The 22,148-nt window shown below is 39.6% G+C and overlaps 1 protein-coding gene across 6 annotated transcripts in view; it reads left to right on the top strand.

Moving 5' to 3' along the window:
* The window catches only part of LOC111868574 (BRCA2-interacting transcriptional repressor EMSY), a 71,974-nt gene that overhangs the window by 39,422 nt on the left and 10,404 nt on the right, over positions 1-22,148 (top strand). For all 6 annotated transcript variants that reach the window (XR_002843526.2, XM_023859342.2, XM_023859341.2 and 3 more), the window contains exons 10-17: positions 37-278; positions 1,338-1,505; positions 4,839-4,989; positions 6,712-6,891; positions 10,847-10,980; positions 12,264-12,408; positions 14,284-14,436; positions 19,564-19,682. Coding sequence is in view for 5 of the 6 variants with exons in the window: in XM_023859342.2 (XP_023715110.1) it covers positions 37-278; positions 1,338-1,505; positions 4,839-4,989; positions 6,712-6,891; positions 10,847-10,980; positions 12,264-12,408; positions 14,284-14,436; positions 19,564-19,682 (1,292 nt within the window). In the remaining variant the exon portion in view is untranslated. The remainder of the gene's footprint in view (positions 1-36; positions 279-1,337; positions 1,506-4,838; positions 4,990-6,711; positions 6,892-10,846; positions 10,981-12,263; positions 12,409-14,283; positions 14,437-19,563; positions 19,683-22,148) is intronic.

The raw sequence follows: 22,148 nt of genomic DNA, 5'->3' as shown, positions 1-22,148 counted from the left end.
TGATAACATGTGAACATGGAGCTTTCTTATTCGCAGGTTCTTCTCCTAGAGTAATGACAGTAAATAGTGCATCAGTTTCTTCTTCATCCCATATTCGCCCAACAGGTTCAACCACTTTTATTACCAAAAGCACTGCAAAACCTATCCAAGCATTGCACATCTCAGCTCAAAACCCCAACATTGCACGACCAACTGGAGGAAAGCCTAATGTTATTGTTGTGCAGAAAGGATCAGCCAGTGGATTCAGCAGAGGTGTAACTCTGTCTCATGGAGGAAAAGTGAGTATGATGCCACCAATTCCATGGTATGGTGTCTTCTTAAGCTAGTCAAGAAATTCCCAATTGCAGGAGGATGTCATTACCATGTTCAGAGAGGCCTACCATTGAATTATGTCCTGAGGCAGCTAAATCAAGTCCACACTCTGTCCCTTAAATCCATTTTAATATTACTATCTAAGTCTGATGCCTTTTGTGACAGTTTGTTCCCCTAGGTTAAAATGAAGGAAAACAGGCACATCACACATATGAGCAAATAATTAAACCTGGGAAGGGCATGTCACAATATGCCTAGTGGCCTAGGTAGATCAGTCAGTAGATTGATTTATCATAAAGAAAATGAGCAGAAGGATGGAAGCTGGATTCAGCTTGCTCATAATAAGGTCCAGTGGCAGTTTGTGAACACTGTCATGAGCCATTAGGTTGCATAAAAGGCAGGGAATTCTTTGACCAGCCAAGTTACTATTAGCTTCTGAAGAAGGACTGTGCCCCTCAGAATGAGTTAATTGCTTAGTCATTTAAATCATTTGCATGTATGCAAATTTATTAAGGCGGGGTCGAATCCCGATGAGGCGAATTTTTTCAATTTACCTAATGCTTTTAGCCGCAGTATGGCCCTGGGTTTGACTCAGCCTCTAACAGAAATGAGTACCGGGAATATTCTTGGGGGTAAAGGGCAGCTGGCACGTAAGGCTGACAATCTTACCGCCGTCTATGAGTCAATTGTCTAGAAAATGTTGGAACCTCAACATCTCACAACCCTATGGGCCTCCACAGCCTGTTACAGGGATATGTTTACTTTTCACTTTTTTAATTTTTTTCTTAGGAAAAGTAGGAACATGCTGAATGTAATAAATACTTAGTGTTTTGACTGTCTAATGTAAGAACAGATATAAATTTGTGGTTAAATATAAAAAATAGAATGAGTGGTATAAGATCTAATCCTCTGAAATCCTAATATGTGTCATGTTAATAGTGAGTGCTTTTAACACCCATGAGAGTGTAGGTATATCATAGTAAATTTGAACTCTTAAGTTGTCCATATTATTTTGTTGCTTGCAGGAAGTTGTGGGAAAAGTTATCATGAGCAAGTCTTTAACTTCAACTAATTTGCCTCCATCACCTCTCACCACAATGACTGTGCAGAAACCAACCACAGTTATACAGCCCAGTGGCAGCAGTGGTGGTGGCGGCCAGCAGGCATTGAACTTGCCAGTGTCCTCTACACAGGTTGGCCATTTTCTTTTATGAGTCAGTAGGTACTAAGAAATTAAACAAATTTTGCTGCCTTTCACATAATTCTTGAACTCTTAGTTTGAACTGTTACACTGCCATATTTTTCAAACTCTCACATCATCCCATGCCACCTTTTTGGATAAGATTTTGAAACAGTGATGTATGGGTTCCGAAGTGTACAGAGAAGTTCATGGAGGTAGGCTTAGGCCCACTGGGGCTGTAGTGCCAAGGAAAAAAAAAATGTATGGGTTACGTGAATTTTGTAGCGTAAGTCCATACTGAACTATGTGAAATTATCATTTTATATTAGTGCCACAGCATAAATCCCAAGTATGAAAATTTTCCTCTGTGAGAGTTAGTATGAGAAGAACATAAGGGAAAATATGAAGAAAATATTTTAGTTGTACTCATTTCACAGTAGAAGTCATATTGGCAAAAATTGTCTTTTGTAAACAGCTTTGGCAATTGAAAATGTATTTTTATTAAATGTTCAACTGTTAACTTCCAAAATATTTAATGAAGACGAACTTATTACTGCCTGAATAAACTAAAACTTCTTGCAGTTTTTTTTATTTCTAGCCCAAGCTTGCTGCTGCAGGCAGACATGCTTGTTATTTTTGTTACTTCCTCATGAATCGAATGATAAGTAAGAATCAGTGTTCAATCTATCCCTGCTTTATTAAGACTAAATTTTGATACACAATGGGTGTTTTGTATATATTCACACATATAACTATGGTAACACATAACAGTAGAGAGATTCTGTTTTTACACACATAACAGTAGAGAAATTAGGAACAGGCATGTAGTGCAGTCTGTTATTAAAATTGTTTACTACAATGTTGCCAACTCTAGCATTATATTTTAACATTAGAGAGTTGCCAACATAACAATGCTTGCAGTGACTATCAAAATGTCTACATCACCCATATTATTCACAATTTGATCTTGTATTCTCTGTGAAGAAGTGCGCTGTCATGAATCTTTCATGTTCTTTGAAGGTTTTAGCTTGAATTCAAACATTTATTCTTCAGTTTGTAATTAATGAATATCAAGACCAGTTGGGGGTGAAAAATTACAAAAAAGAAAGAAAGAAAAAGTGGTGAATGTGTACTTCAATTGGAGTGTGCCTTTTCATTCTTGTTCTTTCATACACAGAACTAAATACCAGTCATATTATGAAGACTGATGCATTTTCACCATCTTGGCATGATTTTAAAAATTCTATCATAGTAGAAATCAGGCTCTTACATTTGAAACCATTCACATACCCCAACAGCCATTCCCACTGTATTACTGAGGAACTGGCAAACTTGTAAGTGTTGTCTCACAGACCCAAACAAATGGCAGTTCGATAGGGCAAGGCTAGGACCATCTGAAAAACAAAATGCTTGATTAACACAAGTGTTAACAGACTAGCGAACCTTACTTACTGAACATCCGTCATACGTGGTGTGTTCAAAAAGTATCGAACCTTTGGTCAGCAGAAATACATTTATTGATTTGGAGGTGCAAAACCCTAATCCCCTTCAAAGTAGTCTCCTTGGTAATGCACACACTTCTCCCAGTGCTTCTGCCATTGTTGGAAACACTTCTGGAACGTGTCTTTTGGAATGGTGATCAGCCGGGCCGTCGTATTCCGCATGATGTCTTCTCTTGACTCAAATCAGGTTCCTTTCAGCGGCATTTTCAGCTTGGGAAATAGCCAAAAGTCACACAGAGCCATATCAGGGGAGTAGGGAGCCTGACGAATCACAGGGACGTTGTGTTTGGCGACAAAAGTCTGAATCAGATGCGCAGAATGGGCGGGTGCATTATCATAATGGAGCTGCCAAGTTTTTGCTGCCCACAGATCCAGTCATTTGTGCCGCACAGCATCACGAAGGTGATGAAGGACCTCATGGTAGTATTCCTTTGTGATGGTTTGGCCTTGTGGTGCGTATTCATGATGCATAACCCCACAGGAGTCGAAGAAAACAGCCAACATGACCTTGACATTGCTGCGGACCTGCCGTGCTTTTTTTGGCCTCGGGGATGTCAGATGTTTCCACTGTGATGACTGCATCTTGGTTTCCAGGTCGTACCCATAAACCCACGACTCATCACCTGTGATCACGGTGTTCAGAGAGTTGGGGTTACTGTTTGCATTGTCCAGCATGTCCTGTGCGATTTCCAGACGGCATTGCTTCTGCTCCATTGTTAGCAGTTTCGGTACAAATTTTGCGGACACTCTCCTCATGCCCAAATCCTCGGTCAAAATGGAATGTACTGATCCAATGCTTGCCCCTATCTCGTTCGCAAGTTCTCGGACTGTGATACGACGGTCCTCCATGACCAAAGTCCTCACTTACTCAATGACATTCTCATTTCGGCTTGTTGAGGGTCAGTCTGAACGTGGTTCGCTGTCCACTGATGTGCGGCCATCTTTGAAGCAGTTGTACCACTCCTTTATCCGTGAGTTGCTCATGGCATCGTCCCCGAAAGCCTGTTGAATCTTGCGAATGGTTTCCACTTGGGTATCGACAAGCTTGGCAAAATTTGATGCAGTATCGCTGCTCATGTTGTTCTGTCATTTTACACCTTACTGGAATCTGGTGAGCACTCACTACACGTCCTCACTCATAGGCCAACTGCCAGCGACTGACGCTTTCTGCGGGCGGGCAAAAATTCACAACTGCGCATTAATGTCCCCTCCACATCTCCACCAAAGGGAGCCTTCCGCGTTTCATTGGTTTACGCAGGAAAAAAGAAGGTTCGATACTCTTTGAACACACCACATATTCATAGTGTAATATATTGTCACTATCCAGAATACATGGAACTGTACCTCTGTGACCACTGGACACCTTAATGTAATGGTGCTTAGTCGCAGAGAAGTTTTACCTTACCTTCTGTTAATGAAGGCAGGATAGTTCAGTCAGTATAGTGACAGGCTATGGGCTGTACAGCTGGGGTTCAATTCCTAATGGGAGGGATAGATATTTTTCTCTACTCCAAAGCATCCAGATTGGCTCTGGGGCCCACCCAGCCTCCTCTCCAGTGGGGACTGGGGACCCTTTCCCAGTGATGAAGCAGCAATGGCATGAAGCTGACCATACCTCTATTTAGTGCCAAAGTTAAGAATGGTGGAGCTACATCTCCACTCCCCCATACATCTTCATGGCTTGGTGCTTAATTAAGCACAAGGACAATTTTACTTTGCTGTTTTTACTTTTACCTTCTCTTATTAAAATAATTTAAAGATTCTAATGGGAATTGTTAGGTTTGTTGCATGTTGTATGTACACATTTTTGCAGTTAATGACTTAACTCAGATTCTTCGGTGTAGGGAAATGTGATTGTTCTTGATTTAAGTCAAGAACAGTTGAGCAAGAACTCAGTATTAGCGGAGATCCTTCAGGCATCTGGTATTCTCTCTGACAGTGGAAGCTCTTCCTCAGAAAGTGCAGTGACTACAACAAATGAAACTTCAGCAAAAGGTACCTCACTTTCTTTATTACAGTGAAGTAGTGTTACATAATATTTCATGTTAATAGCAACCACAAATTCTATATGGCTATATATGTTTCACACACTTGTGGCGACTAATCATCCAACAATTTTAAATCAGAATCATGAGTCTAATTTGCTCTACTTTAACAAGTGTTTTCATGAAGAGGTAAGTTGATAGCATCCTACATATGTATGGTTAATTTGCAAAGTAACTTTGCAGTGGCTGCAGATTTTTTGAGAATTTTTTTTTTGAAACCATGTTGGATGTTACATACTGCCACAATTCTTGTGTCAGATTATGACACTTCACTTAATAATCTTGTATCAAATTAGTATGAAAGATCATCAGTAATAAATGCTAGTATTTGCTATTTCACACCATCTCCCCCCCCCCATTTTTATACCCAGATGGACCTGTCTGCATGAGCAAATTAGAATTATCCATGCAAATGTGTGCTCAAGACAGCAACAAACTAAAGGAAAGAATGGGGTTCTATTTTTTCTGAAGATATGAAATGTGTCATGATGTATTTTGGAGTAGGATAACTGAATGTAGTGGTAGAGTGGCTATCACTGTTGCTTCATATTCCAAGAGTCCTGGATTCAAATCTCTGCACAGAGACTGGCTGCCCTGACTAAAGTTTTTCATGGTTTTCCTCTGTCACTCTAGGAAAATATGAAGGTAGGAACTCAAATTAGGCTATCACTCCTTTCTTGCACGTCCTTTCCAATTCGTTACTGAATAATCATCCAACCATTCAGTACTATGTAGTATGAGCTACTGACAGCATCATTAAATAAAATATAAAAATGAAGTGAATAGTGTACTAAATGTTTGTAGGGCACCAACAAGCTCCAGGAGCAGAGATCTTCTTGAGAAGCAGATAGTTACTCAGCTTGCTAAGAAACCAAAGGTTTATTACTGCCTTCACAAGAGGCCACAATTGGTCTCTGTCCTGAGGCAGATGAGTCCCTTCCACATCCTCATACCCTGTTTCCTTTAAGATCCAGTTTATATTAATGTCCAACTCTGATAAAAATTATCTGTGTACTTCTCATCTATCCCATACACGCTACATTCCCCATCCATTTTGTCCTTGATTTGGTCACCAAAATAATGTATAATAAGGAGTACAATGAATGACGTCTTTATGCATTGTACACCATCTTCTTGTTACTTTCTTTCTGTTAAGTCAGTAGCAACACCCTGTCCTTGGATACATTCATTCTGTCTTGTGCAGGTGTTACCTTTATGGACTTTACTGTAGGTTTTGTTTATACAATTTTAATTAACCCAACTACTTTCACAGGTATGCCACATTTAATAAGAATGTTGCACAGTACTTCCCTCTTAAATAACGATTTCTTGAATTAAATAAATTGCTAATATGTTGTTCAATTGTATTTGCATTTTCATTTCATTATCTGATACATGCAGAATATCGAACCAGTAGTTGTTGTATTGCATCAAAATCCACAGTAATAATTCCGGATAATTACTGTGGATTTTGATGCACACACACACACACACTCATATATGTATCCATGTATGGGTTTTTGCTGTTAATCTTGAGTACAAAATTCCATTGATAAGTTTCCTGATCAATTTTCTAGCTTATGAATGCCACAGTCCTGAATATTATGATTCCAAACTTATGTAATGCATTGAAGTGGCATAAATGTTCTTTGTTAAATATCTTAATCATCAGAATGGATCCAAATGGACATTCAAGAGAAGCATGCTGTCAATGAGGTGGAAACCAGTGAACCACATGAAGAGGAAACAAGACCTCAGAATCCAGCATCACCAATGGAGACCATTGCAAAAGCACCTGTAGGGGAAATGTCTTTACCTGTGGACATGGCTGGAGGAAGAGTTGTCACTCTGGGTATAATCATGTGATAATACTGATTTGCTGTATTTATTTGTTCGGTGACTGAACTCCTCAGAAGGAAGAATGTTGCTATTATTGTGATCCTCCCTTAAAAGAAATCAGATACGAATATAAGTAATCGTTTAATTTGTGACTTCACGTAAGAGTCTACTAATTTATATATTGCCAGTTTCAACAGACAGGTGCTGATGTTTCTAAAGTAACACATTCTGGCTTTATGCTTTATCAGCTCACAAAATATGGGTGTGGGGATCAGCTAATGTTCATAGGCAGGCTGCTCTTTAGAGCAGAAAGAAGGGATGGAAAGGTCAAAAGGCTTCTGGTGTAGAAGATCTCAGTTCACTGGAATCCGTATATTCTTTGCTGGTAGCGTGTACATGGTAGAGGTTATCAGCATAAGGAACTGATGAATTACAGTTTAAATAACCATTAGATTCTCAGTCACATTTTACAGTTCATGGCCATTGGCAACTGAATAGTGAAACGCCCATTGAATGTTTCTTTTGGGTGCAGTAAAAAAAAAAAAAGCAAAGGTATCCCTGTAACAGGCAGTGGAGGTCCATACGGTTGTCAGATGTTGAGGTTCCCACATTTTCTAGACAATCAGCTCACAGATGGTGGTGAAGTTGTCAGCCTTACGCACCGGCTGCCCTTTACCCCTAAGAATATTCCAAAAATATTCCTAGTACTCATTTCTGTTAGAGGCTGAGTCGACCCCAGGACCATAGTGTGGCTAGAAGGATTAGGTCGATTGAAAAAAATTTCAATGAACTCATCGGGACTTGAACCCGCAACCTTCCAGCTTGTAGCATAGTTCCTGAACCAACTATGCTACCACGTACCCAGGAGCAATGAATTTAAAAACTAAACTGAGGGGAATTTTAAATGGATGTAATTATCATTGAAATTATTGACTCTAGATCATTGGAATTGAATGGGGGGAAACCTGAAAATGAGGAATATTAAATGGGGGCGCCACTTTACTTTGCCTAATGCATAAAATGAAATAATTTTGGGTTAAAACATCCTTTTGTTTTTTGATTATCCTGACAAATCTTTGAGAACTGGAATTATTGATTTAGAATATACAAGTGTCCAGAAATTTGCATTATGGACTTGACCATGTGATTCCTTGATGAACATTAAGATGAAAATGTCCCTTGATAAAATGCTGACACATAATTTTCACAGAAAGTTGGCACTATCACTATCATCTAAAGTTCCCAAAGCACAGATACAGTTGAATTTCCTGCAAGTCACTGTAAAGTGACTGTCACATTGGAGAAGTTCTCTACAACCAAGACCTGCTGTGTACATCCTCACCACACTCTGGATCTTAATAATAGCTCCATACTGTTTGCACCATCTGTCCGGCTTTTTGGTCTTCATCTTCACGGTGAAATCTTGAGGTGGCTCCATGTTAAATGCCAGCAGTCACTGAATATTACAGAAGTTTTATCTGGTACATCTTGGGGCGTTGATTAGGTGGTAATACTCTGACTTTACAGTAGTATTATTTAAAGTAGACTATGGCATCTTGTTGTAAGGCTCTGCATAAAAGTCAAAACTGTGTGCCATAGACCTGCCAGCAGCACTGGAATTCACCTTGCACTGGCACCTCTTTCACAAGGTGTCTCAGGAGTTTATATGATGAATTTGGAACCAGCACTTTTCTTACAAAGAAACCTTACACTTGTGCAGCAAATTTTATGTCATTAACACTATTGGTCATTTCATGGTGCATTATTTCAGCCCGTCTGCTGCAGTTGAATATCACAGCCTTCTGACCTGCAGATGTGCTCCTTCATCAGTTTCCATAGGAACACTGACTGTGCTTGCTGCACATTACACCCAGTATACTGTCACCTATTTCAGTTCAGCACAACATGCATCCAACATGTGACCTTAAATTCATTCAGTACTTGAGAGGGAGGAACCTGCTTTCACCCATCATTGATATTTTTCACCATGCTTTTCTGTCTGTCAAGAATATACAGCTTTCTGTAGTGACTTCTCATTTCTTCGAGGTTCAACTGGTTATGTCTGTATGAAGGCCAAGGTTTTGCCACTACAATTGTAACAGCAGGACACTGTACACTATACTAAGCTCTTCCTTTCATTCAATGTCAACTTTGGCAATATCACCTGCTTTTCATAGACTCCATAATTGTCTCTTTTTATCAAGATTCTGTGCCAAATGCCCCTCTACAGGGAGATGTGTGGTCTTTTGGTAGGTACTAGGCCATATTGGCCTGCCCAGCTCTGAGGCTGCCACTACTGATGTAGGGGAAGCCATTGTGCATAGTAACTCCACATCAGAGCAGCCTCCATAGTCCAGGGGTAACGTTCCCACCTCATGACTCAAGATACATGGGTTCAAACCCAGTGGAGTTCGTGAAATAATTTAAGGGCGGAAAAATTCAGGGAACAAGTCCTCTGGGAGGGACTTTAAGCCGTGGGTCCCATATCGTAGCTTTACGGCACATAAAAGAACCTCATGTCTCAAGGAGACCACTGAGCCAAATTTGTAAGGACATTTACTGCCCAACAATAGTCTCTAACGCCTCTGGTAGATGGGGGAAGCATCTAGATACCGCTGAGCCAGTAGAGGCCGAACTCGCTGGCTGAGTCAGGACTGATGGCACACACCAATACTGGTAGGGTATAGAGACTGGTAGAATATCATAGGGGGACGTACAATAGACCACTGGTCGCAGTGCATGGGGAAACCCGCCCCCTCCAATAATAATAATAATAATAATAATAATAACTCCACATCAGACCAAGCTCTAAGCTGTGATGTTCACACTTCTTTTGTTTGTTTTGTATCCTTATGGCAATATGAGTGAACCCATATTGAGGACAACAAATTGTGGTGGGTGAAACATCCATGCATGTGTGATAATCATCCTTCAGCTCAATTATGGGGAAGTCATAATCTTGTGACTCTAGTCACACTCATCTAACATATCGTGATATGATGGCTGAAAGCTGAAATATTGGAATGAGTGGAGGCAATCATTGCTGGACAGTGGCACAGTAAACACATTTCTGCAGCATAGATACTGACAAAATGATAGAGGATGCAGTGTTTCCTGTACTGTCCGTGCCAAGTGTATATAACAAGGACCAGCAACAGCAGTCGAGTCAGTCTTGAGTTACATTGTTAGCAGCAGCTACCTAGCAATGACTGGTGATGACAGAATAACAGACAGGAGACTCTATGTGTCCTGTATTTGTAGTGATCTATAGAATGTGTAAATTAGTGAGATTGTTATAGGTAAATCCAATTATCATCCCAAACACCATGTCTAATCGCTAGCACATGACAATATTGACATTGTTTAATTTACTTCTACATAATGTGGTATACCCCTCACCATTTCCTATATCCTGTTGAAATGTCACACATTTCTTCTTCGTGGCATGTCACATCACATTCTTGGAGATATGCACTGCAGTCCATTATTAGTGTTGGTCTTTGTGAGAAGATACAACTAGAGTCCATAACCTCAGGCACCGTACGGAATTCAGTGGATAATGTCATGGCGTGACTGCTGTATCTTCTGGGAAAGATTTTGCCCTTAATTGGGCAGTTCTTGCCATGACATTGTTTTATGTCGTTTTAAGATTTCTAACCTTTCACTTTTATTCTGCTGAACCAAAGAAATGTGTGTTTGTGTCCATCGGACTTATTCATATTGTTTTGGGTTTTTAATGAGAGGCCATACAGCTTATGATGTTTTGATGTACTGCTTTTATATAATGATTTTACAGTTCTCTCCTCACTCTCTGTCAGATGAGGTTGACCTGTGAATGTCAATATCAAATTTAACACCAAAACTTTGTTGAAGAAGTATGAAGATCACCATGTCATGTTTCATAATATTTGTTGCTTGCTTTGATTATATTGCCAATTGTAAATGGATCTGATGTCTATTTGAAACAGAGGAAGCAGTGGAACTCCTTGGGCAGTCAGATACTGCAGAGACCCGAGCACTGCTCACTCAAGCTGGAATCCAAGTTACAGAAACTGTGCCATCCTCTCACCAGGTCACCAGTTCAAGCAGATCTTCAATACAGGTAAGTAACGAGGATAACAACAGCATTTACAAGGATGAATAATGGAGCAGAGTGGAGAAAGTAGCAACAGTTGGTGGGTGGAAAAGAAACAACAGAAAGTCCTCACTCAGGGCGTAGGTCAGTTGCAGCTGTTATTAACACTCAGTCCCAGTTTTGTGAAACTTGGGTTAATTCTCTCAGAATTTTAGAAAGCAAAGTGAAACTAACTTACAAAATAAGTGGACTGTATTATACAGGCTCAGGATGGGACTGGTATTGGCCTCTTGTGAACATGATAATAAACTTATAGGTTCCATAAACGGCATAGAGTTTCATGATGAAATGAGTAACTGTCATTTTCACAGGAAGAACTGTTCCCTGGAGTTAGTTTATTTAACTGATTTTGATTGTCATTGTTGTTGAGAAAGAATTATTGAGGTCATGGTCTTCTGGGTTATGACACAATGTAGTTTCATTCCATTCACATTCTGAAGATGGAAGCAACAGGTTCCTGTAAAATAGTAACCACCTGTAGAACTACTTTGTGTCATAACCCAGAAACCCTCAAATCTTGTCAATGAACACTGTTAATAATTAATTATTTTCCAAGTTTTCTTACTGATCCTTGCCAACATCAGTATCGTTTGTGGTTGAAATAGTATAAAATAACTAATAGAGACAGGAAAGAACAGTAAGTGGTAGTTAGAAGGCTGTGCCATAGCTCAAGTTGTTAGTCACTGGCTTTCCACTGCGGCGGCCCGGGTTCGATCCTGGGTCTGGTCAAGTGGGATTTGTGGTGGACAAAGTGCACTGGGGCGGGTTTTCTCCAAGTACTTCTGTTTCCCCTGCCAATCTTCATTCCACCAAATTCTCCATCATAATCACCTGGGGCAGGCTACAATAGGCCAATCAGTGGCTGCCGTGCCAAGTGGATCCAGTTGGACTCCCGCCCCCACTAAGCGAATTTAAAAAAAGAATGTGGTAGTTAGGATCCAGAATCGTGGGCCTTTCATCCACACTTCAGGCTTTCTGAAGTAAGTTGGCATGCACAGTTTACATGAAGTCTTCACTGGAGTGTGCCTGTCTACATTTCTCTGAGGCGATTCATAATTTATAAATAATATCCAGGACTGTAATCTCTTAACAACATTATCAGGCTTTCATACTGGTGCTCCCCCTCACACATTCATACTATGCCCTTCTGCTTAAGATTGTTCTCAAGATGTATGTATCAGTTGCTGCAGGATATCCCAAATTAGATGCTCTCTCTTAATAAGGCTATTTCCTTGTGAATTTGTCCACAGAATGCTTGCAATATTAACCTGCACCAAGTGGTCCAACAAGATGTTGGTGATTCTGGAAGTCATGAAGTAATGGAGGTGATCGGGGAACTTGATCCTCAGACTGGCATCTACTCCATTCATCAGCCAGCTGCAATATCAGGAGCAGGTAGCTTGTACATCATGCACATCTGTATTTAGAAGAGCCATTTCAACCTCATTCTCTATCTTCAGCTAATGTCCTAACATGTAATTCTTATAATACTGTCGACACCTACCTAGTATTAATATTGTTTATTATTACCCTCTTCATGTTGTCCTATTTCTAAGTCATCATCAGGTGATACGAATGTTTAAACATCAATCATCTGAGTCGTCATGTCATATATTGTAATAGGACATGGGTCCATTGCTTGGATATGCAGGCAGTAAAGTTAATTAAAATATAATATAGTGTGTGAGATTTGGGTAAGATGTGTATAAGTGTACATGTGCATATACAGCACATATACATATTTATGACAATATTTAACAGAAGTACAAGAAAGAAAAATATATAATTTTATGCAATGTGATATAGACCTATATACAAGGGCTGTTCAGAAAGTAACCTCTGGTGAGCTGTTAACAAGCAAAAATGGGAAAAAAAATTGTACAGTCTTAAGCTACTTTTCCACATAGTCACCACTGGAATTGAGGCACTAGCCATATTGGGGAATAAGTTTTTGTATGCCTGTGTAAAAAAGTCTACAGCCTGTGAGCTTAGCCATATTTTGACACCTTCAATCAACTTCGCATTACTCGTATTGTTGGAGCACTGTGATCCAAAACATTTCTTCAGGTAGATAAACAGGTGGTAGTCATTCGGAGTGAGATTAGCGCTCTAAGGATGATGGTCAAACAACTCCCAGTTGATATGCTTCAGCAGAGCTTGAGTGCAAGCAGGTGTACTTGGGCACACATTGTCATAGAGGAGTACAAGTACACTGTGTGTCAGCATTCCACACCTTTTGTTCTGAATGGCCCTACACAGTTTTTTAGTATTTTTCAATACACTTCTGATGTTATTGTTGTTCCTTGTTGCTTGAATTCCACTATCATCACTCCTTTCCTGTCCCAGAAAACAGTTGCCATGAGCTTTCTGGCAGAAATATATGTTTAAACTATTTTGGCTTCTTTGGTGTATGTGTGTGCATCCACTGCTTTGACTGCTCTCTGGTTTCAACATTCACAAATGAAAACAAGGTATCATCACCTGTTACTCATATGATGTGATTGAGAAACTCATCGCAATCTTTGCAGTATTGTTGTTAAAAGGTCAAAGCTGAAGCCATTCTCTGCATTTTGTGCACACCCTGAGCATTTTCAGAACCCATCTTGCTCAAAACTTGTGACAGCCAAGCCTAGCCTGACTGATAATCTTATAGAGAAACATGCATGAAATTTGTGGAAAGTCATGTGAAAGTTATGAAATTGTGAAGCTTCATTTTTCACAAATTTTGAGCAAGATCATCATTCACTAGAGATGGCTGACCATTTCGCTCTTCATCACGAACATTTGTTTCCTAACCTTTGAACATTCTGCACCATTGTCTTACAGTTCCTTCACTCATTACATCTTGGTTGTAAACTGCTCATAATTCACGATATATTTTTGCAGCACTCATGTCTTTTAGTGTGAAAAAATGGATAACAGTGCAAATTTTGCAGCTGGCAGGATTATTGATTGCAGAACACATCATAAGTCACTTTGTAGGGATAAAAGCAAACACTAGATGACCAGTTATGTGATGGTTTACAAGTCATGTGATGCTACCTCACTTGCGAGAGCTGTCTCCCATTCCTACATTACTTACCTAAAATAAACAGAGGTTAATTTCTGAAGAGCCCTCGTTCATCATTTAGATTTACAAGAATGTGCTTGTATTGGCAATAAATGAGCAATAAGGTAAGCAAAATTTCAAAGAATGCATCTAATTTTTATCTAAATATTAGCATGTGACCCAAGTGTCAAGATTTGTCTAATAACATTGCTCCTCTTAAGGGGAAACAAGTGATTCCAGCAGAGAAGCTTCAAGTTCTGCTGTTAGGATTGTGTCCACATCCTCTGCATCTGGCACAATGGACATATTTAGTACAGCTTTGGCCTCAGCTGACATCAACCTTGATACTTTCCAGTACATAGAAGATGGAATGGGTATGTTTCTGTTGCTTGTCACATATATAATTACAGTGGAATCTCCGTTTACTCTTCCTAGATATAAGGTTTTCCAGTTCTGTAACATTAATTTTCAGTAGTTCCATTTTCATTATATAATATCAGGTCCCCTGCTTTCCTCAGTTTCTTGTTCCGTTCATTGTCTCCAGAGAAATATTAAATGGCTTCTTCATTGCTTAAGTAGTTTATTCATTTTCAACAATAGGAAAGATTGTATGTTAATTCTGTTCTTAAGTTGTTACATCATGTGTAAATGGAAGATTTTGCCATTGTTTCAGAGGTACAGTGTAACCACCCAAGAATATAATTAGTGTCCATAATTAAGCACTGTGAAAACCAGAAGTCAGCAATAAAAAATTATGAATTGAAGTCTATAATCAGGTAAACTGGCCTGGGTATCTCAATATGAGAAAATACAAAAGTAATTAAGTACTTCCCTTCACCCTCATCTATAGCTCTCTAAGAAATGATATCAATGTGGCAAGTTTTTGCTATTAATTAGTCATTATCTTTTTGCAGTCTGGAAGTCTTTTTACTTCAGTTTGGTAACTGGATTTATTGAACACTTACAGATTGTAACTACAGGTAACTATAGCAGTATCATTAATTAACACACTCAGCAGTTCACTACAGGTGTACTAAGTCTTCTCAGTCTGCTGTGTCTTCACCAGTCATCTGATAATGGCTTCCAGTGCCGTAGATCCCTTGGCTTCCATGTCCACATCCTTTACTGGCTGGTGACTCTTACAACTAAGTAAACTCTAGACTTGGTAATGCCTCAGCATGGACCACACAGAAAACACCTCTCCCAGCAGCTCTTCTGTTGTTGGATAGTACAGGTGTTGCAAAGACTGCGTGGAGAACACCACTTCCAAGTTAGTCCATTGGTTCAGGTTAGGTATCTGTTGCCTAGCAAGGGGCATTGTTTACAGAGTCATTACTTAGTGACTGGTCTGCATGCTACAGTATATATGAGTCCAGTGCGTTTAGTCAGTGTTCTTGTTTTTCTACAAAAATAGTTGTATTTAATATAAACACAGTGGAATTTACAATTTTACTAACTTTAAGTTTGATTTAACCATGGCCTTTATTTGTGTATTTACATTACATATGTATCCATAAATGTTCATCCTTGAATGGAGATTATTTTACTAATGAATTTACAAATTTTTTGTATGTTATTTCATTGTAACTAATTCCATTAAGTAGAGTCTTTCATGAGAAACTAAGAGTTGCTGAGCTGATCAAGAAATGTTTATGGAATGTGTGTTCACAAGAACCTGCCTCCTGACCCTGCCTTGAGCGAGACAAATCTGTTTCAGTTCTTACACCATATTTCTTTAAGATCAGTTTTGACAGTATCCATCCATGTAAAGGTCTCCCAAATGGTCTCTTAGCCATTTTGAATTTCTTCTTAATAAAAATGGAATTATGTACAACTACAACAAACTGTGTACTCCACATTGAGACCACTTTCCTAACTAAATTGGAATATCTTTGAATCCCTGTAATGTTTTAACACTTGTATTTATTTGCCTTGACTTTTCTTTAGAAGGTCACATTATTGTAAAAAGAAATTCAGGTGTAAAAAAGTAAAGCTTTCCCTGTACCAGGCCGTGAAGGCCCATAGGGTTGTGAGATGTTGAGGGTCCCACATTATCTAGACAGTCGGCTCAAAGATGGCGGTAAGGTTGTCAGCCTTACGCACCAGCTGTGCTTTACTCCCCAAGATAATTATTTAATTAATTCCTGGTACTCATTTCTGTTAGAGGCTGAAATTCAGGTGTAAACAAATACAATTATTCTACTTGGGTAGAAACACAAAGTACTTCTGTATTAACATAAGCTGTATAACTCAGATGGAATTGTTGAAAATAATGCAGTTAGTTTCATAATAATAAGTGTACCAGCTTTTCCTCGTTTTTAACTTAAGCTGGTATCATGTAAATTCAAACACTGAAGTGGTAGTTGTGTTTGAAATAGTTTCATAGAGTCCTTTAAACACGATGTTTAGTCCCAAAAAAATTGTTATCAATTTTCTTTTATGTCAGCAATCATTTTTTATTGCTAGTGGGGTGGGACTAAGTCCCTTGTACTGCGGCCACTTCTGGCTTATTGTACCAGCCCCAGATGATAGGTGAGGTTAATTGAGGAACAATTGGTGGAATGAAGATTTGCAAGGAAACTGAAGTACTAGGAGAAAACCTGCCCCAGCGCCACTTTATCCACCACAAATCCCACTTGAACAGACCCGGGATTGAACCCGGGCCGCCACGATGGGAAGCCAGCGACTAACCACTTGAGCAATGGTACTACCTGTCAGTGATCATAATCATTTAAATATATTCTTTAAATTGTGTTCATGTCCAGGTGTTCATGAAACATTTTTTCCATTGTGAAATACGCAGACCAGGTGGCGATATTTCGAGGACTGGGTTTCCCTTTCACGATGATAATGCATGAATTTGTGTGCGCAGACAGTATTTTTGTGTTGATTAAATTTCTTTCTAAAACAACAAACTAAATCTATTAAGAATTTGTCTTTAATTAAGAGTCATTAGTGATTATGACATACAAGTACAATGTATCACAACTTCAGCATCAGTATAAAGAACTGTCATACAACAAAGCCTAAAAATATTAATGTCTGAATTTTGTTAATAGTGACTTTGCCGTCATAATGGTTTTGCATGAAGACCTTTCATTTACCTCAGGCTATGTTTACATAATTACATTGTAACTGCACCATGCAGGAACCTCAGCAATGTTGTTGATTTACATTCTTAATTATAATATACAGGGTGAATCATATAGAACCGTCCCAATGATCTTGCTAATAATTCCGCAGGTGATGCATATAACCTCTCACAATTATGACATAATAATCCGTGGGCCGTGCTGAGTCAAATGGTGTGCGCATGATCCGGCAAGTGGCAGCCCTTATGCTGCAAGGTCAAGGACAATCCTGAAACATGTCTGCAGTGTGTAGGCGACAGTCATGGAGTACACTGTTGAACAGCAAGTGTTTCTCGTGCGCACATACTGGGCGACAGGCTCGATTGCAAACACACACTTGGAATTCAGGAGGAAGTTTGGAGTTCACAAGAAGCCAGCGAAATCGACTATACAGTCCTTGGCTCAGAAATTGGGAAGGACAGGGACGCTTTTAAGTGAACGTAGTAAAAACCACCTAGAAATGCCAGAAGAAACGATTGCAATTGTGCGGGACAGGTTACTGCAGTCTTCCAAGAAATCATTACGACGTCTAAGCCAGTAACCCGGGTATTCTTATTCAACGTGTCAGTGGGCTGCAAAGAAAGCGAATCTTCATCCCTACAAGATCACCAGTGTTCAGGAACTGGGTGATGTTGATAAAGATAAACGGGTACAGCACTGTTTATGGTTTCGGGAATTTATGCACGATAACCCCAGAATTTTGGATATCACTTAGCTTAGTGATGAAGCATGGTTCCACCTATCAGGATATGTAAACACGCAAAATTCCAGGATCTGGGCATCTGAAAACCCACATGAGATTGCTGAATCACCACTACACCCACAGAAAGTGGGTGTATGGTGCACCATTTCTGGTTTACGAATCATTGGACCGATCTTCTTCGACATGACTGTGGACAGCACCTTATATTGCTGTATTTTTTACGATTTCATGCAGCAGCTGGATGATGTGGAACTTACACAGGGTTATTTTCAGCAGGATTCAGCAACGTGCCACACGTCCAACATGTCCGTGGAACTGATTGAGAGCTTCTTCCCTGATCGCATCATCTCTAAAAAGATGTGGCCCCCAAAATCCCCCAACCTTACCAGCCCGGATTTTTTCTCTGGGGTTTACTGAAGGACAGGGTGTATGCAAACAAACCACGTATGTTACAGGATTTAAAGGACAATATTTCGGCTGAAATCAGGAACATCACTGAAGAAACACAGCAGCGAGTCATGGCGAGTATGCAAACGTGGGTGGAGGCATGCCTACTTGAAAACAGTGGACACTTTCAACACCTGATCTGATCATGGCACACAATCCAAGATAAGATATGTGTAAATTACTTTAATATCTGTATGGTATATTTTATATTTCAGTTCATTTTGTTGACCCGGATCTATATGAATCACCCTGTACTACAAGTAAACGAACTGTATTACTCTTAACAAAAGATGAAACACAATTGACCCAAGCACCAGCAGGCGCCAAGGATGACATCTGGTCTTTCTGAGGGACAAGCAAGCTGCAGGTCACTGGAAAACCCAGAACAGAGCAGGAAGTATCCCTCCGCGTTTTCTGGGAATTTCAATGCTTAACTTCGGCGGTACGAGTCTTTGAAAATTTGAGACTTAACAGATATGAGTTGCAATAATTTTCGGAGGGGTGTACCGAGCGGTTGTTACTGTACCTTCATTTATTTGAGAGCAGTCAGAAAGACCATCTTGTACTTAGGCCCAAATTTACATGGATCTGGTTAGGGATTGGCTGAATGTAAATGAGAGTAACACCCAAATTTTAAGTTCAGCGAATCAGCAAAATTTCAGAGGAGAAGAAACCGGGCATTCCCGGAATCGTCAAGACTTCTGCCTCTCCGGAGGAGTCAGTCATCTAAAGGGAGTAACTGGAGTCAGTTGTCTAAAGGGGGTAACAGGAGTAACCTCCCAGACATTAAATCGGTGTTGGCCAAGTCCAGTACACAAATTCAAAGGTGCTACAGCCTTGTAATATGTAATTCTAGTTCACATCTACAATAAAGAGCAACAGTGTTGCTGAAGTGTGTGTTTTAAGTGTTCTCTACTCCTTGTGTGAGCAAGGCCCAGAAGTCGCCCTGAGACAGAATCTTGTCCTACCGTCTGAGCAGTCGAAACCCCAAACACCCGCCTATCCACATTCCCCCCTTTGTTTTCCCCTTTCCAAATTCGTGGATTTCACCCAAGTCCACTGGCGCCCATACAAATTCAAATTCAGAGTAATCCCACACCCTACCCTGAACCAGATGACAACAAGGAAGTGGCAGATGAATGTAAGGGCACTAAGAGGACAGTTATAAGTGGTGGGTCAGTTATAACATCTATTGACATATTAATGTATCTGTGTTGCAGAGCAATTACAAGCAACAGACAGTAGTAGTAATGCTGGAATATCAGAGTGCAGTGACCAAAGTAAGCAGGTGTTGCACTATCCACAATCTACTATGGTTGTGGAATCTGTTAATAAACAGGTGAGTCATCTTTTCTACTGACATTGCATGTTGGTTATGAATACTCGATTCAGTCAAACTGGGAAATGTCATGCACAGATTTAAATTAAAATTCTGTTAACATAGTAATACATATAATTTTCCCCAAATCATTTTACAAGAAAGTAAAGAAAAATAATTTTTGGAATATTATTGTGTTTGAAAGGATTCTGACGATGGTGTATACTGTACTTCTTTTGGCTTATTTTGGACTTCACCCATCGTCCGGTATATAGTAGGTTAAACCTTCCCTATACACCTGAAGACGGAGACAGATCCAGTCTCCGAAACGTTGTGGTTTTTTGTCTTTTTATATACCGGACGATGGGTGAAGTCCAAAATAAGCCAAAAGAAGTACATTATTTTTTTTATTGTAATGTTAACTTTATCATAGGCATCCCCAATTATTATGAAACTATGATTTTATGCCTGTTTTGACTAAGAAATCCCCATATTACATTTTCACAATCTATAAACATAAATACAAATATATAAATTTGCTTCACACTTCAGATGTGGAATTTTGTGTAAACTGGCAAGCTGAACTCTCAAATAAGACTAAGGTTGCAGTTTGTAAATAAAGGTTAGTAAGGGCCTCCTGTATATAATTTAATGAAACTTTTATCAGTCCAAATAGAGTTTTTATATATTTACACAGTAACAATTTACACTTTTCTTTAAATTCAGCACTGCAGCAGAACATACAGGTAGATTAAGCTTGTGCAGCCCTAGTTGTGACCATCATTATTTCAACCAGGACTTCCCACCATATGATTGAGCTGGTAGGGAATACTGGTGTCAAAAGCCTGTGATAGGAATAGTGTGAATGAGAAATGTTCTCATGTCTGTTAATCAGGCAAGACATACATTTAGTACATTTAGTATCCAGGTGTATGAATATTTCCTCCTCAGTCATTCAGTGACTTTAATCATTTTCTGCACTGCTTAATTGTGCGGATTCTAACACTAGCCATACAGTTTGGATCACTGTCTCAACCTTTTGTCTGTGCCACCCCCCTCCCCTTAATTAACAATATTTGCAGCTGTCCACAACCCCGTTTGATCAAAAGAAATTACTTTTCATTTTACTACCAGACTTCCTTAAACTGGTGTATACTTTCATTTTACAAAAGCATGTTCCTCATGACATGCTTTGTGACTCACCAACTAAAATCCACTACTTGAAACCATTTCTTTAGGCCTATCAAATAATTAAATAATACAATGAAATTAGTAAGGCCCTTTTATCTTAAGCAAATGAATGTCTTGGTATTTGTCAGCATGTATGGTTTATGTTTAAGGGGGCATGCAGTAGCATAGTCGGTTGAGGCACTATGCTATGAGCTTGAAGGTCACGGGTTCGAGTCCTGATGAGGTGGATTTTTTTTCAATTGACCTAATCCTTCCAACCGCACTATGGCCCTGGGGTCGACTCAGCCTCTAACAGAAATGAGTACCAGGAATCTTCCTTCAGGGTAAAGGGCAGCCCTATGGGCCTCCATGGCCGGTTACAGGGATAGCTTTTATGTTTAAGAGATCTAAGCTGCAAATCTTGTCTTAGAGACTGGCTGTTGTGAGTGGTTTGCTTTTTTGCTGCCAAACAAATGCTAGGATAGCATTTGGAAAGAGGCCAATACTGCTTTTTTCTACAACCTTTCCAGTTCAGAATTTATTATTGTTCTATCACTTGATGCTCTATTATATTTCACTGTAAAATTCATGCACATTTAGTTTTTGCATGGGTGCATGATTACTGACCGAGCGACCGCCGCTTGTCAGCAAAGTTAGTGCCACCTTTTGTGGATAGAGGGTGTCGTGTGGTCAGCGCAACGAATCCCCATGCCCGTTAATTTCGGTTTTCTAGACCGGAGCCCCTATTCCCTTGATAGTTCACTTGCGGACCAAAACCACGGAGTTTGATTGTTTGTTATGGGTGCATGATTAATGGAAGTGGTCCATCATAGAAAATATTGCTCCGTACTTGACATGTTTGTTAAAGTGAAACATATTCTCCAGAAGTCGTGGGTTGGTCCAAAATGGGCTTAATTGATTACAAAGATGGCTTATTTTTCTGTTTAAATATTTTGTATATTGTAGCATGTTTGGCTACTGAAGATGCCATTCGGATTTGTAATTGGGTTTATTAACCATTCGGTTACACACTCCCTCTTAATTACATTCTAATACAGCGTTGTCACTGATTTACACACTTTCCAATTCACCATTGCACACGCACTAGGATTCTCTGTCTTCCACTAGTTGTCTTCTAGTAATGGTTCTCCACACAGAAACTGTCACTTCAAATCACTCCAAGTATTACACATGAAATCTTCCAATCACACTTTACATCCTCACAAACCAACCTCCTGTGTTCTTCTTTATCCTTGGTTCCACTTCATCTGCTTTCCGAATCACTTCAAGTATTACACATGAAATCTTCCGATCACA

Source organism: Cryptotermes secundus, unplaced genomic scaffold (assembly GCF_002891405.2).
Source record: "Cryptotermes secundus unplaced genomic scaffold, Csec_1.0 scaffold330, whole genome shotgun sequence".
NCBI classification, from domain to species: Eukaryota; Metazoa; Arthropoda; class Insecta; order Blattodea; family Kalotermitidae; genus Cryptotermes; species Cryptotermes secundus.
This window is presented reverse-complemented; position numbering and strand designations above follow the sequence as displayed.